The 22598-nt window shown below is 42.3% G+C and overlaps 2 protein-coding genes across 4 annotated transcripts in view; one reads left to right on the forward strand and one right to left on the reverse strand.

Moving 5' to 3' along the window:
• Window positions 1–19792, reverse strand: part of DDI2 (DNA damage inducible 1 homolog 2) — a 43383-nt gene extending 23591 nt beyond the window's left edge. For 2 of the 3 annotated variants that reach the window (NM_001435380.1, NM_001435379.1), the window contains exons 1-5: window positions 19441–19792; window positions 11065–11194; window positions 8205–8441; window positions 6317–6443; window positions 2592–2719 (exon numbers count right to left, since the gene is read on the reverse strand). In NM_001435380.1, coding sequence (NP_001422309.1) covers window positions 2592–2719; window positions 6317–6443; window positions 8205–8441; window positions 11065–11194; window positions 19441–19578 — 760 coding nt within the window. In that variant the 5' untranslated portion in view covers window positions 19579–19792. Of the gene's footprint in view, window positions 1–2591; window positions 2720–6316; window positions 6444–8204; window positions 8442–11064; window positions 11195–19440 lie in introns of those variants that run through there. The other variant, XM_059875595.1, reaches the window with a different exon arrangement.
• A 156-nt stretch (window positions 19793–19948) lies between these two features.
• Window positions 19949–22598, forward strand: part of AGMAT (agmatinase) — a 41692-nt gene continuing 39042 nt past the window's right edge. Inside the window, exon 1 of the mRNA XM_010813452.4 lies at window positions 19949–20754. Coding sequence (XP_010811754.1) covers window positions 20749–20754 — 6 coding nt within the window. The 5' untranslated portion in view covers window positions 19949–20748. The remainder of the gene's footprint in view (window positions 20755–22598) is intronic.

Below are 22598 nucleotides of genomic sequence, written 5' to 3' on the forward strand. Positions count from 1 at the left end.
CTGGTTCCGCCTCCCTGTGTGGTGGACCTGGCTTTCACAAAACCACTAGGTATAATCCTCTTTCTCCCCAAATAATTCTCTCTTTGGATTTCTCTCCTTGCCAATGGAATTCTTTTTCTTACAACCATAAAAAGGAGCCAATGTTCACTTTCAACCCCTCTTCTTACAGTCTTCTCCCCACTCTAAAACTGAGCTCCAGCCCTGTTAATAAGTTCTGGGCAATTTCTGACCTTTCTTCTTCTAACCATAGCCATCACCCTAGCTCACACTCTAGCCCTCTAGCTAGTGGACAATTTCTCTGGTTTCCAAATCACTCTGTAAGGGTATAATTTAAAGCAAGGAAATAGTTCTGATCCTGAGGGGTACAGACTACTCCAGAACTGTCAATTCTTTCAATCTTCTTAAAATACTACCTCCTTCAGATCACATATTAATCTGCTCAAAGATCAAAGATCTTTAAAACATCAGCTTTAAACCACATCACCACAGCCTTAGATCCCACCTTACCCTGGTCCAATTATTTCAAGCTGCTACAGATTGAATGCCTTCTTCCAAAACTCATGTTAAAACCTAATTCCCAATGTGACCATATTAGCAAGTGGGGCTTTGGGAGGTGATTAGGTCATGAGTGTGGAGTCCTCATGAATGGGATTCAGTGCCTTTATAAAGGAGCCCCCAGAGAGCTCCCTCATCCCCTTCCACCATGTGAGGACACAGGGAGAAGATGGTCATCTATGAACTAGGAATCAGGCACGGTATCTGCCAGCCAAACCTCTCAGCCTCCAGAAATGAGATATAAAACAGTGTTGTTTACAAGCCACCCTGTCTACAGTATCCGTTACAGCAGCCTGGACAGATTCGGACACCAGCCTTACAGCCTGACTCCTAAACCTTCCACGCTACCAGGAGGAATGTCTCCTCTGCCTCTTACTCACTCTGACCCTCCTGTGCAGTTCCCTCTCCTTTCCTTTCACTTCCTCTGAATTCCACTGATGCTTTAAGGCCCAGCTCAAGACCCACCTGCCCAGCTGACTGTCCTGTCCCAGTGATCTCTCCTCTCACTCAATTCCAACACTTTCTGTTCATATTGTGTGAAGTCACTCAGTCATGTCCGACTCTTTGTGACCCCACGGACTGTAGCCTACCAGGCTCCTCAGTCCATGGAATTTTCTGTTCATATTACTCAAGATAACTTACACTTTATGGGCACTTAAAAGTTCTTTGGCATTCGAGGAATGTTAGCATCAAGAAGGTCCAGAAATCATGAAGAAAAAGGAATTTTAGGAAGGCAATTCTTTTTTTTCCCTCCTTCCTCACTCCACAAAAGCTAGTTACTGATGTAAAGTCTGCAAACTCAAAATGACAAGGGTCCCTTTCACCGCTCTCCTGCCTTTTCTCAAGGCTCAGCAAAGTCCCGATCCTCTCTCTACCCATGGAAACAGCTCAGTTCAAAGGGTCTCTCTTTGGAGAAGCAACACCTGAGCACCTCAGTCAGAGTGTGAATGTGGTCTTTATGCTCATTTAAGATGCATTCAATTTTTGCACAGTGGTTAAGAGTTCTGGCTTCAGGTAGATCTGGGGCTTTACCCAAAGCCTATTACTCATGAACCATGTACACCTGGAAGACTGGCTTCACCTGTCTTTGTCTACAAGTTTCCTTATCTATAAAACAGGGGTAACAGAACACAGTTCATAGGCGTAATGAGGATTAAACACAATGGAAGATGATATACGTTAAGCACCCAGCATGGTGCATGGCACATCGTAGGGGCTCAATAAATGCCAAGTGTTATCTCAGGGCCCCTTAGTAATTTGTCTCTCACTTATAGGAGCCCTATGAAACTCCAGTCTTACCCACAAGCACTCAGCACTTCATAAACATTTTAAAAACTGAATAATCAGCAGATTCAAAGGTATGCATCTGAAGCCTAGCACATGTTCAGATATTTTGTGGATGAACAAGTGGAGGAAAACCTACTTGAGCAGGGTTTTTACTATGCTAAGAACATAGCCTATCTCTCAGAATGAGGGCAGAAGACCACGTGACACACACACGGTGCTGCTCCACCGTGCAGTCTGACTGAAAAGCAATGAGTTGTTACTGAGAGAAAAGGTGCCACTTAGTTCAGGCAGTACCTGAATCCTCAAGTGGGGAACTCTTTGCTCCTGACCTGGCTATTAAGATCTTTAAGGGAAAGAGCCATGCCCCATACACCCTTACATTCCTCACAGCTCACAGTAAAGTGCTGGCACACAGACTAAGCCCAAATATCTGTGTGACCTCTACATACCTCCTTATAGTTCCTTATTTTAAACCCAGTTACTCCCCAGATTTTTACAGAGGCATCCTACAAATTAGGATGCCAAGTACGGGAAGGTAGGAAGATAAAGAAGACACTGAAAAATACAAAACTGGTTAAGAAATAATTAAAGAGAAATCTACTACAAAGGAAAAATTGGCAAGTGAAACAAAAGCCCTTGGGCTTGTTAGTTAGGTATCCAAAGGAATACAGACACCAGTCTCCCCTTCTCCCTGTGTTTAGTCAGAATGCTGGATGTAGAGACAAAGAAACAAAAGACAGAGACGGCACCTGAGTCAACAAAGGCTTTCACAGGATGTCCATTCACTTTGCAGTTAATATAAAGCATCACTACTTGGCCAAAACTTTCTGGAGCCTCTTCCATGGCTATTGTCATGTTTTCCTCAATGTTCTGTTGCCTGTAACAAACCAAAACCAGGTATACTAATCGCATTGTTTCCATGAAGACAAATCTGTTTCAAAGTCACAGTATTAAAAACATTTGTACATATCATATGCTCCAACTATAGAGGCTGAGTCACAGAAATGACAATTGGTGCTTTACCCTGAAATATGTGATCTAGTAGGAGGAAGTGAGATACATCATTGGCAGAAAATCTAAAGGCATACAAATTACCTTCAGGTAAAAACAATTTTGTTCCCTTTACAAGTTTCAGAAACAGGAAAATAAACTGGTAAGCAAGGGTCACAACCTGCTTCATCCTGTAGGTTAGAATTTTACCAATGTTCCAATTTAAACTGAGGGTTTACTGGGTATCTGGGTACGTTTCCTACATCCACTGCATTAAAAATAGTTCACAAATATAATATACAGGTTTTCCAACTGCTTGAATCGCATCTGCTGCTTAATTTCCAAGTCCGGGTTTCTAATCTGTGAAACGAGGACAATGCTTCCTACTGCAGGACTGCTCAGAGCTATAAAGCACCTAGCATACAAGGCTAAGGGCAGATGCTCAGAAATATCTACCTACTTGGGTACCTGTTAGAAAACTATACACACCTGTACAAATCGTATTTCACCTAGTCCATCAAAACATTTCTTCAAAAATGGAATGCATTCTAACAGGAAAAAAGCACGTAAGAAGGAGTTCCAGCTTACTCAACATCTAAGGTCTTCATTCCCAGCTCTTTTTTTTAAGTTTTTTGATGTGGATCATTTTTAAAGTTTTTTGTATTGAATTTGCTACAACACTGTCTCTGTTTTATGTTTCATTTTTTTGACCCCAAGGCATGTGGGATCTTAGCTTCCTAATCAGGGACTGAACCTGCACCCCCTGCATGGGAAGGTGAAGTCTTAACCACTGGACCACCAGGAAGTCCCCAGCCTACTGTCTCTGTGGGATGTGGGAACACAATCACACTATTTATTTACATCTGTCCTATTATACACAGCTCCTTTCATACTGCACTGGCAGAACTGCGTGCTCCTGACACAGACTGCATGGGCTGCAAAACCTAAAATACTTACTATCTGGCTCCTCATGGAAAAAGTCTGCTGACCTCTATTCTTGACTGTGCTTCCCAGGGGGCTCAGTGGTAAAGAAAACACCAGCCAATGCATGAGCCACCGAAGACAAGGGTTCGATCCTTGGGTTGGGAATATTCCCCGGAGGAGGAAATAGCAACTCACTCCAGTATTTTTGCCTGGGAAATGCCATGGACAGAGGAGCTTAGCCAGCTATAGTCCGTGTGGTCACACGAGTCAGACTCGACTAAGTGACTGAGCATGCGTGAACATTCTAGACTGCAGTGCTTGTCCCTTTTGAAATAATACTCTAGCTTACTTGCATTGACGGTTTTACCAGACAGTCTGTAATAACATATTAAACTTCTCAGAAAGTCAAAGTAAACTTGTTTAGTCAGGCAAATAGGAAAGCTACTATATACCTCAATGGACATGTACCCTGTGTGACCACGGGTGTAGCACACCAAATTAAACTGCCATAGGCATTTAATACAGTTACATAGCTTTTCTCCTAGGTCACATAACTAAATTTATTATCTTATTAATATATATATGTGAAATTCATAAAAATGGTATAGATGAACCTATTTGCAGGGCAAGTATAAAGACACAGATGTAGAGAATGAACATGTGGACACAGCAGGGGAAGGGGAGGGTGGGAGGACCTGGGACATTGGGATTGACATCTGTGTACTGCCATGTGTAAAACATACAGCTAGTGGGAACCTGCTGGAAACCTGCTGTATAGTGCAGGGAGTTCAGCTCAGTGCTCTGTGGTGACCTAGAGGGGAGGGAAGGGTAGGAGGGAGGGAGGTCCAAGAGGGAAGGGATATATGTATACATACAGCTGATTTGCTTCGTTGTACAGTGGAAACTAAAACAACATTGTAAAGTAATTATACCCCGATTAAAAAAAAACAACCAAACAAAAAAACCCCTAAAATTAGCTGGGCACTCCTAACTTTACATTGACTCTAACCAAGGTAAGTTTCAACAAAAAAACTGCCTGAAATAATACTTGTTACTTTGGCTACCCTAGGCTCTGTGTCACTTCACGGACACAAGGTTTTCTCCTTTAAAAGAATACATGCTTGGTCCCAGTTCCTCTACCTCCCCCTGGAAGAAACATGCGCCGTGTGAATGTGCCTCATTTCACTTCTCTTCCAACAGTTCCATGTCATGGTTTGGCTATGATGCTCCTCACTCTCCGCCCTCACCCCCACTTTCCCGGCTTGAATACAACTGTCCCTGAGAAGAGTTATGTCAGGTTCCCTCACAGCTGCAATGTGGTCTAGTTCAGAAAACACAACTATCTCGCCATTTCTCTGCACAGATTTAATTCGTGAAATAGTTGATAGTATCTGATACAATTAATGGGAAGGCTTATACAAACAAGAACAGAAGGGAATGGCTTAGGGCTGTCAACTGATTCTGGCATATTTACATTTCTTTGATTTCAAAGGTACTCAGAGAAATAAGAAAACCTTTATTTGACTTCCAAGCTGACAATGACCAAGTCAGGCTTCTTTTAAGTAACCAAAGATGATGATCAGGCCCCTAACAGTAGTCCTATTACAGTTACACTGTTCTTAGTCATACTATGGCCTTCAATTAGCAATAAAAACTGAATCTGGGATGGGAGACAGCAGCTGTTCTTTTATTCTAAGGGACTGACTGAACTGTACCCTGCTTGAGACCAGGAAGGCGACCAAGGCGGGCGATAGCATCCTTGGTCCTGTTTAGGTCCCACACTTAAGATGTTGATTCATCAGATTGGGGAGTAAAGCCCAAGCATCTGCATTTTTAAGAACTTCTCTATGACTTTAATGTTGCCCCAGATTAGAACCACAGCATCAGAGAACCTGGAGCTGGAACGACTCCTGCCGTCATTTTATCTGCTGAGGCCGGCACAAGAGCTGTGGACGGAAAAAAGACTTAGGACAGTAAGGTTTCTCTTTGCACAGTTCCCTCTAATCCAATCACGTCCAAGTCCTGGATTTAATCAGAGCTTGCGTGTTATGTTTGAGGAGCGCCCAATGAGCTTGAGTAGCCAGCCCACTAGTTTCACCAAACTGAGAACTTCTGCACAGCCCTGGGAGCATCAACCTGGAGTTGCCTTAATAACATGCTGTGGGTTAGACGGGCAGTCTTTTTTATGCTTTCAGTGCTGCGTGCAGCATGCAAGATCTTAGTTCCTCGACCAGGGAGTAAACCTTTGCCTCCTGTGGTGGAAGTGCTGGGTCTTAACCCCAGGACCTCTAGGAAGTCTCCAAGTCAGGGAATCTTTATTAAAATTTTAGAAGAGAAAGTCATTAAGTCAGGTAGCTGCACCTTTGTAATGTTGAATCAAAACGCGAGGAAAACGGGAGAGAGAATAAACCAGAAGACTGAACCTACTGTTTCAGTAGGTTTTACATAAATGCAAATAAGAAATCCACCTCAAAGCAGATGCCCAAAGAATATAAGATCACCTGCAGTTTGGGAAATCTGGATTCTCTAAATCTTGCTCTTTGGGCGAAGGAGTTATTACCTTATATCTTCTTCTATCTTTGCCTGAGCTTCAAGATCAAAAGGGTCCGCAGAAAAGAGACGAATCCTTTCTTGCTCTCTCCGGGCTCGGTCCTGTTGCTGCTCCACCAGGACCCTAGAAAATCTCTCTGCAAGAATGGGGTGGGGGTGGTGGTGGTGATCTTAAGAATCATTATATTTTCTTTATTAGTACTTTTCCATATCAAACAATTTCTCAAGATACAACTGTAAAAGATGCAGAAAGGATGGCTAAAAATCATTTAAGATGAGCAATTAACGTTTATTTTCTATTCTTGGAGGCAAAGATTACTATTTACCTAAATTTAGTGTAAAGAAATAAAGTATTTGCAAACACCATCTCAGAGATGATGACTTTTCAATTTAAATCAGTGGAGAATGACCCTCAGTGTGGCAGATAAATGACTCTCCCCTCCCCTCTCCCCACTTTTATTATCCTATTACCTAGAAATAAAATAGAGCATTACCGTCCCTCTTTTCCTCTTCTAGATTTTTCTCCTTTACAATACTCTCTGCTTTAAAGCAGATAAATTATAAGCAAACTACTGTTAGTCTATCTGTATTACCTGATGGATTCTAAGCAGAAAAATCAGTAAAGAGAAAACACTGCTTGAGATAAGATGTATGTTACAAGAACCACCTTTATTTGATATTTCTTAGATGTGAGTATATTCAAATGCATAAATATAAAAGTGCCATCATCATGGTCTTTGGCAATTAGATATGCTGCAAAAGAAATTAAAGAAACCAAGATAATGGTCATATGAACTAAAACACACAGCATGGGTGAATCTAAAAAACACCAAGTTGAGTGAAAGAAACTTGACACAAGGAAGGACATAAGATATGATTCCATTTATATCAAAATAAAAATTAGGCAAAAACTGACCCATGATAAGTATCAGAATAGAGGGAGCTGATAAGGGGTGGAAACTGACTTAGAAGAAAACATAATGGAGCTTTCAGGAGTGACAGAAATGTTCTATATTTTGACTAGGGTGCTGGTTACATTAATTTGTCAAAACTCAATCAACTGAATGCTTAAAATCTAAGTATTTCTTTATAGGGAAATATTACCTAAACTTTATGGTTACTAAGGAATGAGTCATTAAGCGTCTGTTTGTTCTAAAATTTAATCAGTGGGGTTTCACAAAACCCAGAAGTAAAACTGGAGAAATCTACAGAGAAAACTGTCATAAAGATGACTAAAAATGAATGTTCTGTTAAATACAAGAATGGCTCAAATACAGCTCCAAATAAACTTTTGGACAGTTGGTGACAGCCCCACTATCATTAAATTTGGGGTAAATGGGAATAAAGGGGTTGCATTCTGCCATACAGGCTGATGCCACCGGAGCTGGAACTAAAATCATTTCATCTGGCATCAGCTGGTTAACTGGACCCTCTTTAACTCAGGGTCTAACGAAACAGACTGAAATACTAGTACCTGGCTATAAATAGTATCTGCAAAAAAACAAAAAAACCCTACACAAAAACAAACTAAAATCTCTTGAATCACTATGCTGTACACCTGAAACTAAAGCAATATTGTAAATCACTTATTCTTCAATTAAAAAAGATCTGTACCTGGGTTATATGCTGCTGAAATAATTAGGGGGGAAAAAAGAGGAACGAAGGGGACTGGTTGAGTGGGGTTTCAGAATTCTTGATATCCCTAAAGTTCTGTCACTATTGCCAACTAACCAGTCTTTGACATCAGCACTAATTTACCTCTCACAGACCAACTGATATGTTCAAGAAGTCACGTGACTCAGTGGGCTGAACAGACCAGTTGCCTGAATTTCTCCCCATTTGCTGTGAAACTATTCGCCTCAGGTCAGCTTGACGGCCTTCCAATTTTATAAGCTTACCAAGATCTCCACTGAGCAGAGCGTCTGCCAAGGGTGGATTGCGTTCCTTCAGCAAGGACAGCTCATGGGGGTTGGCCAGCAACATGTCTCGGAGCAAGGCTGGATTGTCCAAGCCCTGAGGAGATGAAGCTATTTCTCCAGGGGCTGAGTGGGACTGCTGCACTCCTGGTGGCTGGCGCTGCCGGGTGTTTGACGTGCCAGGCACAGCTATGCTACGGAAGTCTATTCGGGGTAAGTCTGTTGGGGAGAATTGATTCAAAGTTTACTTCAAATGACTCCATAAGAACAAGTATTTGAAGGAAGCAGCCAATTTGCACATACGTGGTATGTATTAGTAGTAGATAGTAACCATAGACATTCTGAATGCCCTCTCCCTGGTTCTTTCTCACGCTGACTTTGAATATAAAGACTGCAGTCCAAGAGTGAACAGGTAGGAAAGAATAGAAAGAGAAAAACAGGGGTTTGGGAGGTGGTAGGGATAAGGAGACAATGGTAATGATCTCAAATTTGGGGTTGATAAAATATCCCAGGATAGTAAGTTTTTAATTACTCATGTCTTAAAAAAAAAAATCAAAGTCAGTCTCAAATATAACTACATAAATCTGAATGCAGGTCTTAAGAAAAATCCTAGTCTGCTTTGACATATGCTTCAAAAAGCCCTGACATCCTGGGTAAAGAATACTATATATATCAAATGAATGTTAGATGTTAACTTCTACAAGTATGTGCTACACATATTAGTGCTTCGAATTTATGCTTTCATCTGTGCATCACTGCTAACTCTTCTCATACCCTGGGGAGCCAGTGGGTGTAATCATTTCACCAAAGAGAAAAAAAGAAGAAAAGGAACTGCAAAGCTTCTCAGTGCTGAGCACACCAAAAGATTTCACAGGTTCACAGCCCACATCCCAGGTTCCATACTCCAGGGTGAGCTGACCTTATTAAAATGAAAGAAAAATAAAAGGGAGCTTTACCCAAAGGACCCACATATAGTATGATTCCATTTGTGAAATGTCCAGAATAGGAAAATACAGAGACAGAAAGTAGATTGATGGTTGCTGAGGGGCAGGAGGTGTGAGGGCAGATGGGGAATGACTGCTAATGGGTACACAGTTTTTTGTAAAGATGATGAAAATGTGCTAAAACTGATCATAGTGATGGATGCACAATTCTGAATATACTAAAAATCATGAATTGCACCCTTTAAACACGTGAACTGTGTAGTAGTGAATGATATCTCAATAAAGCTGCTATTGGAAAAAAAAAAAAAAAGAGCCGTATTATTAAATAGGGAAAAGAAAACAAACAGAACCCAAGTATGTAGCCAGAATGATGGGCTAAGACTGAGTGAACCCACGTTTCTTCAACCCTAAAATGTATCTGATGACTGTACCTGTTCCAAGTCTGGGGCTGTCCTGAAGACTTTTAGACTTCAACTAGAAAAAGGGAATGCTTACACCCATGTGTAAAGTTTCAGCCTCTTAGCATGGGTTCAACTAGGCACTTTTTGTCAAACCGACCTCAGCGGGCAGTGTGTGTGCGTGTATGTATACATGTACATGAACTCTGAGCCAATGGACAAAGTGAAGTGAATAAGATAATCTTTGTGCAGTAGCTAATCTAGGTCAACCAGCAAAACATATATGGTTGGGTGGGTCCTCCTTATGGGTTGAGAAATTTTCATTTCAACTGTTATCTTGAGAGTCCACTCACTTCAGAATAATTTTGAAAAAACCTGTCTACATTATAGACCAGACTGCCTCCCCTCCCCCATCTAGTGGCATCTCTTGATCCTGTGGCACAGTCAGGGAAAAAAAAAAACCAGTGAATCTCCAGAACTAACAATTTCACCAAATTGACCAGAGGAAGATTTGGGTTTGACTGACGGGCATATCTCAATCACTTCTCTCTCTAAAGTTTAACAGTAACCCCCAGGGAATAACATTATTCAGAAATGAAAGGAACAGGACTTGATGGTCTCCCATAGCTCTAGTTTCAGGCTGAATGGAAGCACTTCGTTCTAAACTGGAGTCTTTCCTCACCCAGACACCTAAACGTCTTTGAGAATCTGAAGCAAGCTATGGACCATCTCCTCATCAAATGCACAGATACACACACAACTCTGCACACTATTTCAAGGACATGGAAACTTCCTAATTCTCAATGCACAGATTCTAGATGTAGTGTCTAAAACAAATAACAGTTTCTTTTTCATGATTAACAAAGCTGGTGGGAAAAAAACAGAACTTGGTGGTCCAACTGCTTAATGTTCATAAGGCTCAGAGTAATGGGGAAAACACCAAGTTTTAAATCCTGTGCTGTCACTTACTAGCTATGCAACTTTGGAAATGATTATTTAAAAATCAGAGCTTCATCTGCTAATGGTTAAGAAATGTCAAGAGATATCTTTTCTCCTATTACAGTTATGGGATGAAATGTGGGCACAAGTGCCTGGCTGACTGTGAAACGCTCAGCAAAGGCCTGTCACTGGCGGCCAGACACAAAGCAGCAGAAGCCCGCCACGAAGCACAGGCACCTGCAGCCTCGCAAGTCCTTCCCGGGACAAAACGACGGCTGCTAACAACAGAGCCTAACGTTTACTGAGAAGGCTTGCTCTGTGCTGAAGGTTCACATGCATTATTCTCCCATCAACTCTAGGAGTTGTGGTTAATTACAGCACCTGTCTTACAGGTGAGGAAATGGACTCAGAGAAGTTAACTTGTCCACAGTTACCCAGCAAGCAAGCAGCACAGTCAGGATTTGTATCCTTGTAGTCTGAATCCAAGGCGAATCCAAGACCTGGAACTATGCTATCTACTAACGCTTGCCAGGGCTGTGAAATCACTACAAGCTGCCTTACTTGGGAACTGCACCGAAGGTCGAGGGTCTGCATTCTCCTTCTGTCGTAAAATCACAACGTCGCCATCTTTTAAGCCGTAAGATGCCAGTGATCTGTGGTTGTCTGTGAGAGGCCTTTCAGCGTAGACAATCTACAACCAGAAAAGATTTGAATAGTATAAAGCGCTGAGAAGTAACACAGCACAGAACAGAAAGACCACAGTTTTCCTCTGCATTGGAGAATGCCACTCCCTGCTCAAACCCTCCAGCCATCTCCCATCACACCTAGAATAAAAGCCAAAATCCTTCCCGTAAAGGCCCAAACAAACAGTTTGGTCCCTGGCTCCCCACAACCTCATCTCATACCATGATTGCTGTTCCTCAAATAACACCAGCAAGTTCCCCCTCAAGGCTGTTTCACTTGTTGTTCTCTTTACCTGAGGAATGTTCTTTCCCAGGTTGGTGTTTTTTTTAAGGTTTCTGATCAAACTTTATCCCTTCAGAGTCCTTCCCTAATGACCCTAGTTAAGACACACCCTCAATTCCCATATTATATACTTATTTCTTTATGGTCTCTCTGCCCCATGAAAAAGTAAGATACTCCGAGGACAAGAACTTTGCTTTTTTCACCATATCCAAATTGCCTAGAACAGGGGCCTGGAAGAGGAATAATGCCCAAGTATTAGCTGAATTAAAGGACAAATGGATCTAAGGGAGGCAGACAATTTTAGATTTAATATTTAGCAGAGAGGGAAATGGGAATGATTTGTTCTGGGGATGATAACTACAAAACTATTAAATAATATGTTGACTCCCCATCCACAAGTTTTAGTGAGATATAACTGACATACAATACTGTATTAGTTCTGGTTGTACACCATGATAATTTGATATACGTATGTAATGTAAAATGATCACCATATATTTCGTTAACATCTGTTACCTCACAGAGTTATAAAAATTTTCTTCTTGTGATGAGAACTTTTAAGATCTACCCTTAGCAACTTTCAAAAATATGATACAGCGTTAATTCCAGTCACGCTGCAAGATATGACATCCCCATGTGTCCATTTCTTTCTTTTTTATTTGGTTGTGCTGGGTCTTAGTTGCAGCACCAATGGGATCTAGTTCCCTGACCAAGGACTGAAGCCGGGCCTCCTGCTCTGGGAGTCTTAGCCACTGGCCCACCAGTGAAGTACCCCCTCATGTGTCCACCTTTAAATCCTCTCCACTTTGGCAAGTCTGAGAGGTTGCAAATAGTAAGTTCTTCCTTCTCTTCAACCATCCTCAAACTTTTATCACTCTTATGTTTATGAGTAGAAGAGAAAAGCGGAAGAAATTCAGAAAGCACAATTAAACACAGATGGAAAAAAGGATCAGGGATGTACAATAATAAAAATATTTGTATGATGTGCAATCAAACACTGAAGAAAGCCTGAGAGCACAAAAACAGATGAAACAACGGGCTGTGAAAAGAACAAGAGATACACAACGGACACACTGATTTTACCATGAAGGAACGTAAAAGCCTACCCTGCATTATGACCTACTCCGTAGAGAGGTATTCAGAATAAACAGAGGCTCTGAATGGTTTTCTCGCTAATGATTCACTTTCCAGGAGGCCACTGGTAAACTGAGGAACCTGCGTTCTGTCCTGACTCTGACGAGGCCCCCATCACTCAACTGGTCTGGGCTTCACATTTTCCATTTGTCAAGCATGTAGCTGGGGCTAGATAATCATACCTACACACAGCTGTCCCTTCCCCGTCTTTCTGCTATACTACCATTTTACAGTGTTTCCTCACATATCCTCATAGCTGTCACAGCAAAACTGCCTGACACAGAACATGAAAAATAGAGGATTTAAACTGGGGAAAAAAAAAAAAATCTGCCATATCTGCTTTCAGAATCTGCACTTACATAAGAAATAGAAGAAGAAACTGAATTTAGTTGCTTCCAAAATCAAATACTTCCGGGGTTGAGCCAAAAAAAAGGATTTGCAGAGTTTGTAGCTTGAATTCTATTTTATAAGTTCTGTACAGGACTAGAAAAAGTATTGTTAGTTTTTACCCTCACATGCAAAGTTTAAACATGTTACAACAGATCGCAACTATTATTCTATCAACCTATTCACACTCCCCTACTTAATCAGCACCTTGTGTACTGTGCTCAGTTGCTCAGTGGTGTCCACAGGCCCCAGGCTTCTCTATCCAGGCAAGAATACTGGAGTAGGATGCCATTTCCTACTCCAGGGGATCTTCTCCACCCAGGGATCAAACCCACGTCTTTCGTCTCCTGCACTGGCAGGTGGATTCTTTACTACTGAGCCACCTGGGAAGCCCACTTAAGCACGCATCTCATAGTAAAAGTACACCAGAATCAACACAGATGGTTTGCAATACAATCTGAGAGTCATAGTATGACTTCTGGGACTGCTTTAAAAACCACCACAAATCTGAAGTGACAAGTGTCCTGGGTTGAGGTGTGCAGCAAGAAGCATACCAAGAGAAACGTTACGCAGCCAGCTCCAACAGACGGGCTTCGATTTTGTGAAGCAACCATAATAGGAGGTACTAGTGGCCTAAGGCCTATCAGGTAAGAAATTCAATTTTCCAGGGTCAGAAACTCAACTACCAGTATATTTAGAGACACGTGATCAGTCAGCAGGTTCTAACTGCACTTTTTATAAAAGAACATTTACTTATCTACTCAAAGAAATCAAACTCAGGAGAATCTGAATGCTCCATTCCACAAGATTACTGAATTTTCTTCAGGCTGTAAGTACTCCACGGAAGCCATATTAAAACAGCAGACAGCTAACACTGGGTGAGCTCCTACCAGAGCCAGCGTCTCACTAGGTTCTCACAGTTTCTCGCTTAATCCTCATATTCTCTTGCCTAAGTCTCACAACCATCTTATGAAACAGACATTAACTGTCCCATTTGATATACAGTTAAGTGACCTGAGGCTCCAAGGCTATTAAGAAAACTGGGACTAGAACCACATCTGCCTGACTTTACAGCCACACTCTCCCCTAGAACCACACACAACTTTCCCAAACAGAAGTCCAACATGGCCTGGTGAATTAGCTGGGTGACCTTTCCAAGGGCTATTAAGCCACCCATCACCACTAAAGGTGGCTCAGTGGTAAACAATCTGCCTGCCAACACAGAGATAAAGGAGATGTGGGTTTGATCCCTTGGTTGGGAAGATCCCCTGAAGGAGGGAATGGCAGCTACTCCAGAATTCTTGCCTGGGAAATCCCATGGACAAAGGAACATGGCGGGCTACAGTCAACGGGGTTGCAAAGAGTTGGACACAACTGAGCGCGTACACACGCACCAGTAAAGGCCTCTACTCACCAGAGGATCAAAACACATCCATTGTCCAATGCACCCCTTGCCCTGAACAGGAAGAAAGGAGCACTGGCAACTCCTCACTCTTTGGATTCCCATTTTACAGTGCCATACATCAATCCATCACTGTTTAGCTAAACAGTTTTTCCTCAGTGGACAACATAATTTAAGAAGCAGGTGGCCTAATCTAACAATAAAAATGTAAGAACCAGGTAGTCACTACCCTCAAACGTGTACATGAAATACGGAAGACTGCTATCTGCTCCAATTTCCTAAAAACACTAGACTGGAGAATGTGGGTAAGGAGCAAACATTCTCCATACTGACAAAGCAGCAGATGTATACCATTCTAGTCCAAGGGCACAGATGAGATAGCAGCTCAGTTGAAAGTATAACTGCCACAAAGAACTTTTGTTGTTGTTATTGTTGTTGTTAAAACAGGCTTAAGAATCTAAGAAACAATTATTCTGCAACCAATGTCCCAGAATAAGTCTGAATGATTTTTCAACTTAATATGAGACTCCAGGAGATAAATGGGTTCAAATTTCTACCAGTCAAAACAAGTTTTGATAATGGCACTGGTGATGCTTTCTACCATTCATAATATGCAGCTCAAAGATTATAAGGCTCAAAATTCAAGTTTTGCCATTTATAAGAACATACAACAGGAAAATTTATACAACTACAAGCCTTAATCTCCAAAACTGGCACAACTCTTAGTACTTGCTCCAGCGTAGACACCCTGCAGATTGAATTCTCATCTTAGCCAACATTCAGTGATAGACTAATTAATATGACTCCAGAACCTTTAAGTAGGATGTCAAGTTTCCAGGTCTCTGAATGAGCAACTTCAATCAATCAACAGGTATCATAACAATACATTTCTAGCATTAAGGATCATAAAACAGCCACAAAACCCTTAGAATCAAATTTGAACAGCTTCATAATAGTATCTACTATTAACTGAAAATGCACTATATACCAAGTGATCTACACATACTACCCAATGTTAACAGTCAGCTTGACTTTTACAACGGTTCTGGAAGATAATTTGGCAACAGTTACTAAGAGCCTCTCAAAAATCTGGCAATTTCATATCTAAGAATTTATCCTGTATCAGAAATGGGGACAAAGCCTTAAGTATAGAGGTATCCATGGAAATGTTATTCAAAACTGGTTCCACATGCCCCCAATTAAAATGCCCAGCAATGCTGCTACTGCTGCTAAGTCGCTTCAGTCGTGTCCGACTCTGTGTGACCTCATAGACGGCAGCCCACCAGGCTCCCCCATCCCTGGGATTCTCCAGGCAAGAACACTGGAGTGGGTTGCCATTTCCTTCTCCAATGCATGAAAGTGAAAAGTGAAAGTGAAGTCGCTCAGTCGTGTCCGACCCTCAGCGACCCCATGGACTGCAGCCCACCAGGCTCCTCCATCCATGGGATTTTCCAGGCAAGAGTACTGGAGTGGGGTGCCATTGCCTTCTCCAGCCCAGCAATAGGGAAACTATTAAATAAATTGCAATACATCTATATGATGATAAATTATGTGGCCATTAAAATGATAAATTGTGAGGATTTGAATGTTAATGGGAGGGGCTTCCCTGGCATTCTAGTGGTTAAGACCCTGAGCTTCCACTGCAGGGGGCACAGATTCAATTCCTGGTTGTGGAACTAAGACTTCCACACGCTGTGCAGCGCAGTCAAAAAAAAATGAAAGAAAAAAAATTGAAGTGTTACGGGAAAATGTTGACAATGTACTTTGACTAAACAAAGTAAGGGATGAAACTGTTTACTATAGTTCAGGCCACATGTTTAAAAGATATATTTTAACTATAAGAAGAAAAAAGTTTAGGAAAAAATATACTACGATGTAAACTGCAGCTATCTGAGTTATTAGGTAATAAATAATAGTGTTCTTCTTTCTCCTTTTGTGTATGTTACAAGTAATGAACATGTAGTATTTAACAGAAAAGAAATATATGAAAACTACCTGTGAAAACAAGCATGCCAAAATCAGCTACAAAAGCAATTTTCAGTTTCTGTTGGTTTAAAATAGTGTTTTACAAACCACAGAACATGCTGTATGCAGCTTCATTTCCAGGATCATACAGTTACTGCTATTATTTGGTATTTAAATACGCCTTTCATTTGAGAGTACTTACACACCTTGCACACTTTTTTTTTGTTAACCACATGCCACCTACAGGGGTAAATTATAACAATGTTTCAAAAATGCAAAGATATTAATTGCAAGTGAAGTTAAGTTCCTATAATTGTTTGAAATTTCTCCAGCCAAGTCTGCATCAAAGCATCAAACAGGGCCATGCCTGGCTTCCAAGCCCACACTTGTGTTAAGAGATGGAACATGCCCAGCTTTAATCACATGTAGAGATTGTGTCTATTCTAAATTTGTTATCACTGCATTATAACTATTACAACGACTAGAGCTGTTAAAAATTAACACCTTTTCCCATTGTACCCTCATGCACAATCCATGCCAATCTTGAAAAACTGAAATATAAACCAGTGATCTTTAATGTGGGTCAGACATTCAAGATAGTTCTTCAAGGATGCAGGAAGAAAATAGAAAATATTAGAATTTTCATTTCCATTTTAAGGAAGTTTATCCTTCCTTAAATTCTATCCTGGGCCTGTTTATACTGTACCTAACGTATTACTTCATGTATGTAACTGATGTTTACAGCTATTATATATCCATACATGTAATATACATGCATTTATATTATGCATATACCACTAGTTCATATATATTAATTATATGTATCACAAAGATGAATATTTCAAAACATTTTACTTAGAAGGATAAGTAAGCAAAAATGTTTGCAGACCAGTGGTCTGAAAACACAGTGACAGGAAGAAATAGTCAGGAACAAGAAAAAAAAAATTCCTTTAGAAACGGCATCAGAAATGGAGGTGAAGGAATGAGAACAGAGAAGGTAAATAAGGACAGTAAAGGTAAAGAGACCAGGAGAACTCTGAGAGGGAGTGGGGGGAGGTGAGAAACAGGGGAGAACCCTGGGAGGTAACGCAGTGGAAGGGAATACGCCAAGGAAGTGAAAATGATATATATGTGTACAAAAACTACAATGATGTTTACTATTATGATTTGGTGAAAGGAAATGACTCAAATGTCTAGGGTGGATCCTGTTCCTGCCTGATGGGCAAGCAACTGAAAGACAACGGACCACCAGACATCCTAAAATAGACACTGTATTAGGTTACAATGGAGCCAACAGAAGAAACTTGAAAAACAGGAGTTGTTTACTGGCTACTTAAGACAGGCTTAACACCAGTCGGAGCCCAGGTTTCCATATGCTAATTTGGCTTGGGAAGGAAGTAAATGCCAAAACACTGACGATGAATAAGAAAGAATTTGGAGTTAGCCTAAACGTTCAATTAGCAAGGTATTTCAAACCTGCCACGCTGGCAGGACAGTGCGTGCCTTGACCATACAATTAATCGTCTTTGACTCTAACCCTCTCTTTATTTACATTTTTGGCTACAGCAATTTCAAAAAGTGCAGGAATACAGAAATCACAATCTTTGTCTTCTCTCAAGCCCAACAACAAAATCAATTTACATTTTTTTAGTCCACTTACTAACTGGTGATTGTAAGCAGGGTAAAAAGAACAGCCAGAGGGAAGAGAAAAACTGAAAAAAGCCACCTTAAAAATTCTGAGTTGATTTTCCCTCCCCACTTAAACTGTTGTTTTATAGCTCTGTAGCTGAGGGATTCACAGACAGGAACTGGATCCTGAGTTTTTCTGGATGCCTTTACAGAAGTTCCAAGAAATCCCTTTTACCAATATCTTTGTATATTTGCCAGAATGTCAATTTGAGTGACATCCTGTGACCCAAAATAAAGTCTTTCCTGATACTCAGCTTATGCCAACATTCTAAAGTTCAAAGTGTAAAGGAATCATACTTACTTCTGAACAAAATATTGACACATTTGTTTACCATAACACAGGGCAGAACAAGCTGTAATGAGGCAAAAGTTTTTGGAACTATTTCATAACTGCAGTAGGAAATCAAGATTTACCTTCTGGGGCCTTGGACGACTTCTATAATTTTACTAATGTTTAGACTATGTCCTTCAAGGTCCACTTATCAATTCAGGATTTAGATGTTTTAGTGTGACGGCCACGGAGTTATAGTCATCAATTCTGTTTGGTGGCAGACCCCACACATTTTCTGAGAAGAAATTACTTTGCTTACTTAAAATGTAGGAGCAGCCAAATTTCTTTCCAGCAGGGTAAGGGAAATGAAACAACCCAGTCACACTAAGGCCCATTTTAAAGCTATTATCCTCAAAAAGTACTGAGCTTTGAACTCACCCAGACTCTGAACTGGGATCTAAAAGAAAGGGATCTTGACGCACTACGGGGGAAGAGACCAGAGAAATAGTACAGGTGAACTAATAATTACTTAAAAAAAATAATTTAACCAGAAACTCATGTGACAGGGAAAAAGAGCATTTCCAAAGGCTTCAAAACAAGACGGTGCAAGTCTCAAACTTTTCCTTTCACTTAGAGCGTAAATTTTTATATTTAAAGGTAAATTAAGTTTACTTAGGCAGGAGCCCTCTCCAAAAAAGCAGGTGAACATTTACCACAGAGACCTAAACTGGTATTTCTGGTTGGGGAAGCAGGATGTATAAACTCTCGCAAACCTACGGCTTCTTCTTAGGTCTGCGATGACACCCCAAACTCAGGAAATTAGAGAAGGGGCCAAAGAGCCAAAAGGTGGTACGCGCCCCACAGTCCACGCGCCTCTTAGGCTGCAGTGGGTGCGTATGCGGTCAGGTTCTTTGCTCCCTCCCCCAGCACCCCACCCCAACCTCGGAGTGTGTGGGGGCAGCTCCCCATTCCAGCTCTCTCCCGGATGCGGGGGTGGGCTGGGAATGGCCATCCTGCTTCCCCTCCACCCCCCCAATTCCTCACCAGCAGCAAAGGGAGGGCGTGAGGCCCCAAGGCGGGAGGGCTAGCTCCGCAGGGAGGCCCCGATCGCTGCCCAGCGTACCTGGCTCTCAGCCGCGGGAATGCCGGACTCGAGCTCACACAGAGCGCGGAAGTTGTGCAGCTCAAAGTCGGCGTCGACCTGGAGGGAAAAGGTCACCTCGGAGAGGTCCCTCCGCACACAGTACACGGTGAGCAGCATGGCCCGGGCCCGACCCAGCTCGGCTCGGCCCGGCCTCGGCGCGGAGCGACGGGGCGGCGGCGGGGCCTGGCTGGTGCTGCAGGCTGACGGCGCGGGTTGCTCGCTCGCCCGCCCGCTCGCTCGCTCCTTCCCTCCCTCACACACGCTCAGTGACTCACTCCCTCCCGCCCTCACCAGCAAGCACGGCCGCCACCACCCGCCTGCGACTCCGTCTGCCTGCCTGCCGGCCTGCCTCCCACCGCTGCCGCCAAGCGCGCCAGCCTCCCGGCGCCCCGCCCCGCCGCAACGCGGATGCCGTAAAGCCTGCCTGGCCCGCTCCGCCTTCGCGACGCAGCGAAGGGGCGGGGCTGGGACGGGGAGGCGGGAAGCAGGAAAAGGTTGGAGGGCGTCGTGGGAGGAAAGATGGAAGGATGAGGGCACGGAAAGGGATGAGGAGAAAGGCAAAACTATTCATCGCTTGGCCTAATAAGTCCTTTGGAGGACTCCAAAAATCTCATTTATTCATCCAACAGGCATTTATTGAGTGCTAGTTGGCAAATATCCACGTGGGTACAGAAATGCGTAAAAAGAAAAGCCTTTGCCCTTAAGGAACTCTGAAGCTGATAATGGAGACTGACAACCAAGCAGATAGTTCTAAAACATATTTTCCAACGTAGAAATTGAGGCTTAGGGAGCTTGCTTTTCTTCTTCTGATGATGATTAGGGTTAAAACCAAAATTATTACCCTATCTAGTGTATAGGACCCCAGCTCACTGGCCCCTGCCTTCCTCTGCAGCCCTGCCTCCTGAGCCCCTTCTGCATTCTTCCCTCCTGCCACACTGACTTTCAGTTCCTCCTAGGCTCCGTCTCCCTGCCTCGTGAATAGTTTTCCTTCTATTCACCAGGACTGTCTCTCGCTGGCAAATCCCAGCACCACTGCAGTAACTTTATTGGGCACAGCTTAGAATCCACCGGATAAAATATGTGCTACTTTAATGGCCTATTTAAGGACACGTAACTGATGAGAAGTAGAAGCCCAAAACATGAGGATGAGTCAGAATACCGAAACAGAAAGAGGAAGACACAATGTATGTAAGATTGGCATCTCCCCATTTACTCCACCACTCCCCAGGGAGTAGGAACACGCTCTTCTGTTTTAAAGAAAGGGAAGAGGGATCAAGATAGCTATGGATGCTGGTAAGTGTGGATAGATTGGGGGGTAAGAAAGTAAGCGAAAGACCAACTATAGATGGTTCTCTGTAAAGGAGGAGGACGGTTATCTGTGAAAAATAAAGACAGAAGGTGGAAGAAGTGGGTGGGGTGAAGAAGACTGGTACTTATCAGCTACTGCTGTTTCCATTGTTTCCCCATCTATTTGCCATGAAGTGATGGGACCAGATGCTATGATCTTAGTTTTCTGAATGTTGAGTTTTAAGCCAACTTTTTCAGCTTCATCAAGAGGCTCTTTAGTTCTTCTTCACTTTCTGCCATAAGGGTGGTGAAAGTGAAAATGAAGTCGCTCAGTCGTGTCTGACTCTTTGTGACCCCATGGACTGTAACCTACCAGGCTCCTCCGTCCATGGGATTCTCCAGGCAAGAATACTGGAGTGGGTTGCCATTTCCTTCTCCAGGGGATCTTCCTGACCCAGGGATTGAACCCTGGTCTCCTACCTTGCAAGCAGATGCTTTCACCTCTGAGCCATATCATCTGCATATCTGAGGTTATTGTTATTTCTCCTGGCCATCTTGATTCCAGCTTGTGCTTCATCCAGCCCAGCGTTTCTCATGATGTACTCTGCATATAAGTAAAATAAGCAGGGTGACAATATACAGCCTTGACCTATTCCTTTCCTGATTTGGAACCAGTCTGTTGTTCCATGTCCAGTTCTACCTGTTGCTTCCTGACCTGCATACAGATTTCTCCAGAGACAGGTCAAGTGGTCTGGCATTCCCATCTCTTGAAGAATTTTCCACAGTTTGTTGTGATCCACACAGTCAAAGACTTTGGCATAGTCAATAAAGCAGAAATAGATGTTTTTCTTGAACTCGCTTGCTTTTTTGATGATCCAATGGATGTTGGCAATTTAATCTCTGGTTCCTCTGCCTTTTCTAAACCCAGCTTGAACATCTGGAAGTTCATGGTTCACGAACTGTTGAAGCCTGACTTGGAAAATTTTGAACATTACTTTGCTAGGGTGTGAGTTGAATGCAATTGTGTGGTAGTTTGAGCATTCTTTGGCATTGCCTTCCTTTGGAATTGAAATGAAAACTGACCTTTTCCAGAAAGTCCTGTGGCCACTGCTGAATTTTCCAAATTTGCTGGCATATTGAGTGCAGCACTTTCACAGCATCATCTTTTAGGATTTGAAATAGCTCCACTGGAATTCCATAACCTCCACTAGCTTTGTTCATAGTGATGCTTCCTAAGGCCCACTTGACTCCACATTCCAGGATGTCTGGCTCTAGGTGAGTGATCACACCATCGTGATTATCTGAGCCATGAAGATCTTTTTTGTATAATTCTTCTGTGTATTCTTGCCACCTCTTCTTAATATCTTCTGATTCTGTTAGGTCTATACCATTTCTGTCCTTTATTGTGCCCATCTTTACATGAAATGTTCCCTTGGTATCTCTAATTTTCTTGAAGAGATCTCTAGTCTTTCCCATTCTGTTGTTTTCCTCTATTTTTTTGCATTGATCGCTGAGGAAGGCTTTCCTATCTCTCCTTGCTTTTCTTTGGAACTCTGCATTCTAATGGGTATATCTTTCCTTTTCTCCTCTGCCTTTTGCTTCTCTTCTTTTCACAGCTATTTGTAAGGCCTCCTCAGACAGCCAATTTGCCTTTTTGCATTTCCTTTTCTTGGGGATGGTCTTGATCCCTGCCTCCTGTACAATGTCATGAACCTCTGTCCATAGTTCTTCAGGCACTCTATCAGGTCTAATCCCTTGAATCTATTTTTCACTTCCACTGTTTAATCATAGGAGATTTATTCTGGTTATACCCGAATGGTCTAGTGGTTTTCCTTACTTTCTTCAATTTA

Source organism: Bos taurus, chromosome 16 (assembly GCF_002263795.3).
Source record: "Bos taurus isolate L1 Dominette 01449 registration number 42190680 breed Hereford chromosome 16, ARS-UCD2.0, whole genome shotgun sequence".
Classification (NCBI taxonomy): domain Eukaryota; kingdom Metazoa; phylum Chordata; class Mammalia; order Artiodactyla; family Bovidae; genus Bos; species Bos taurus.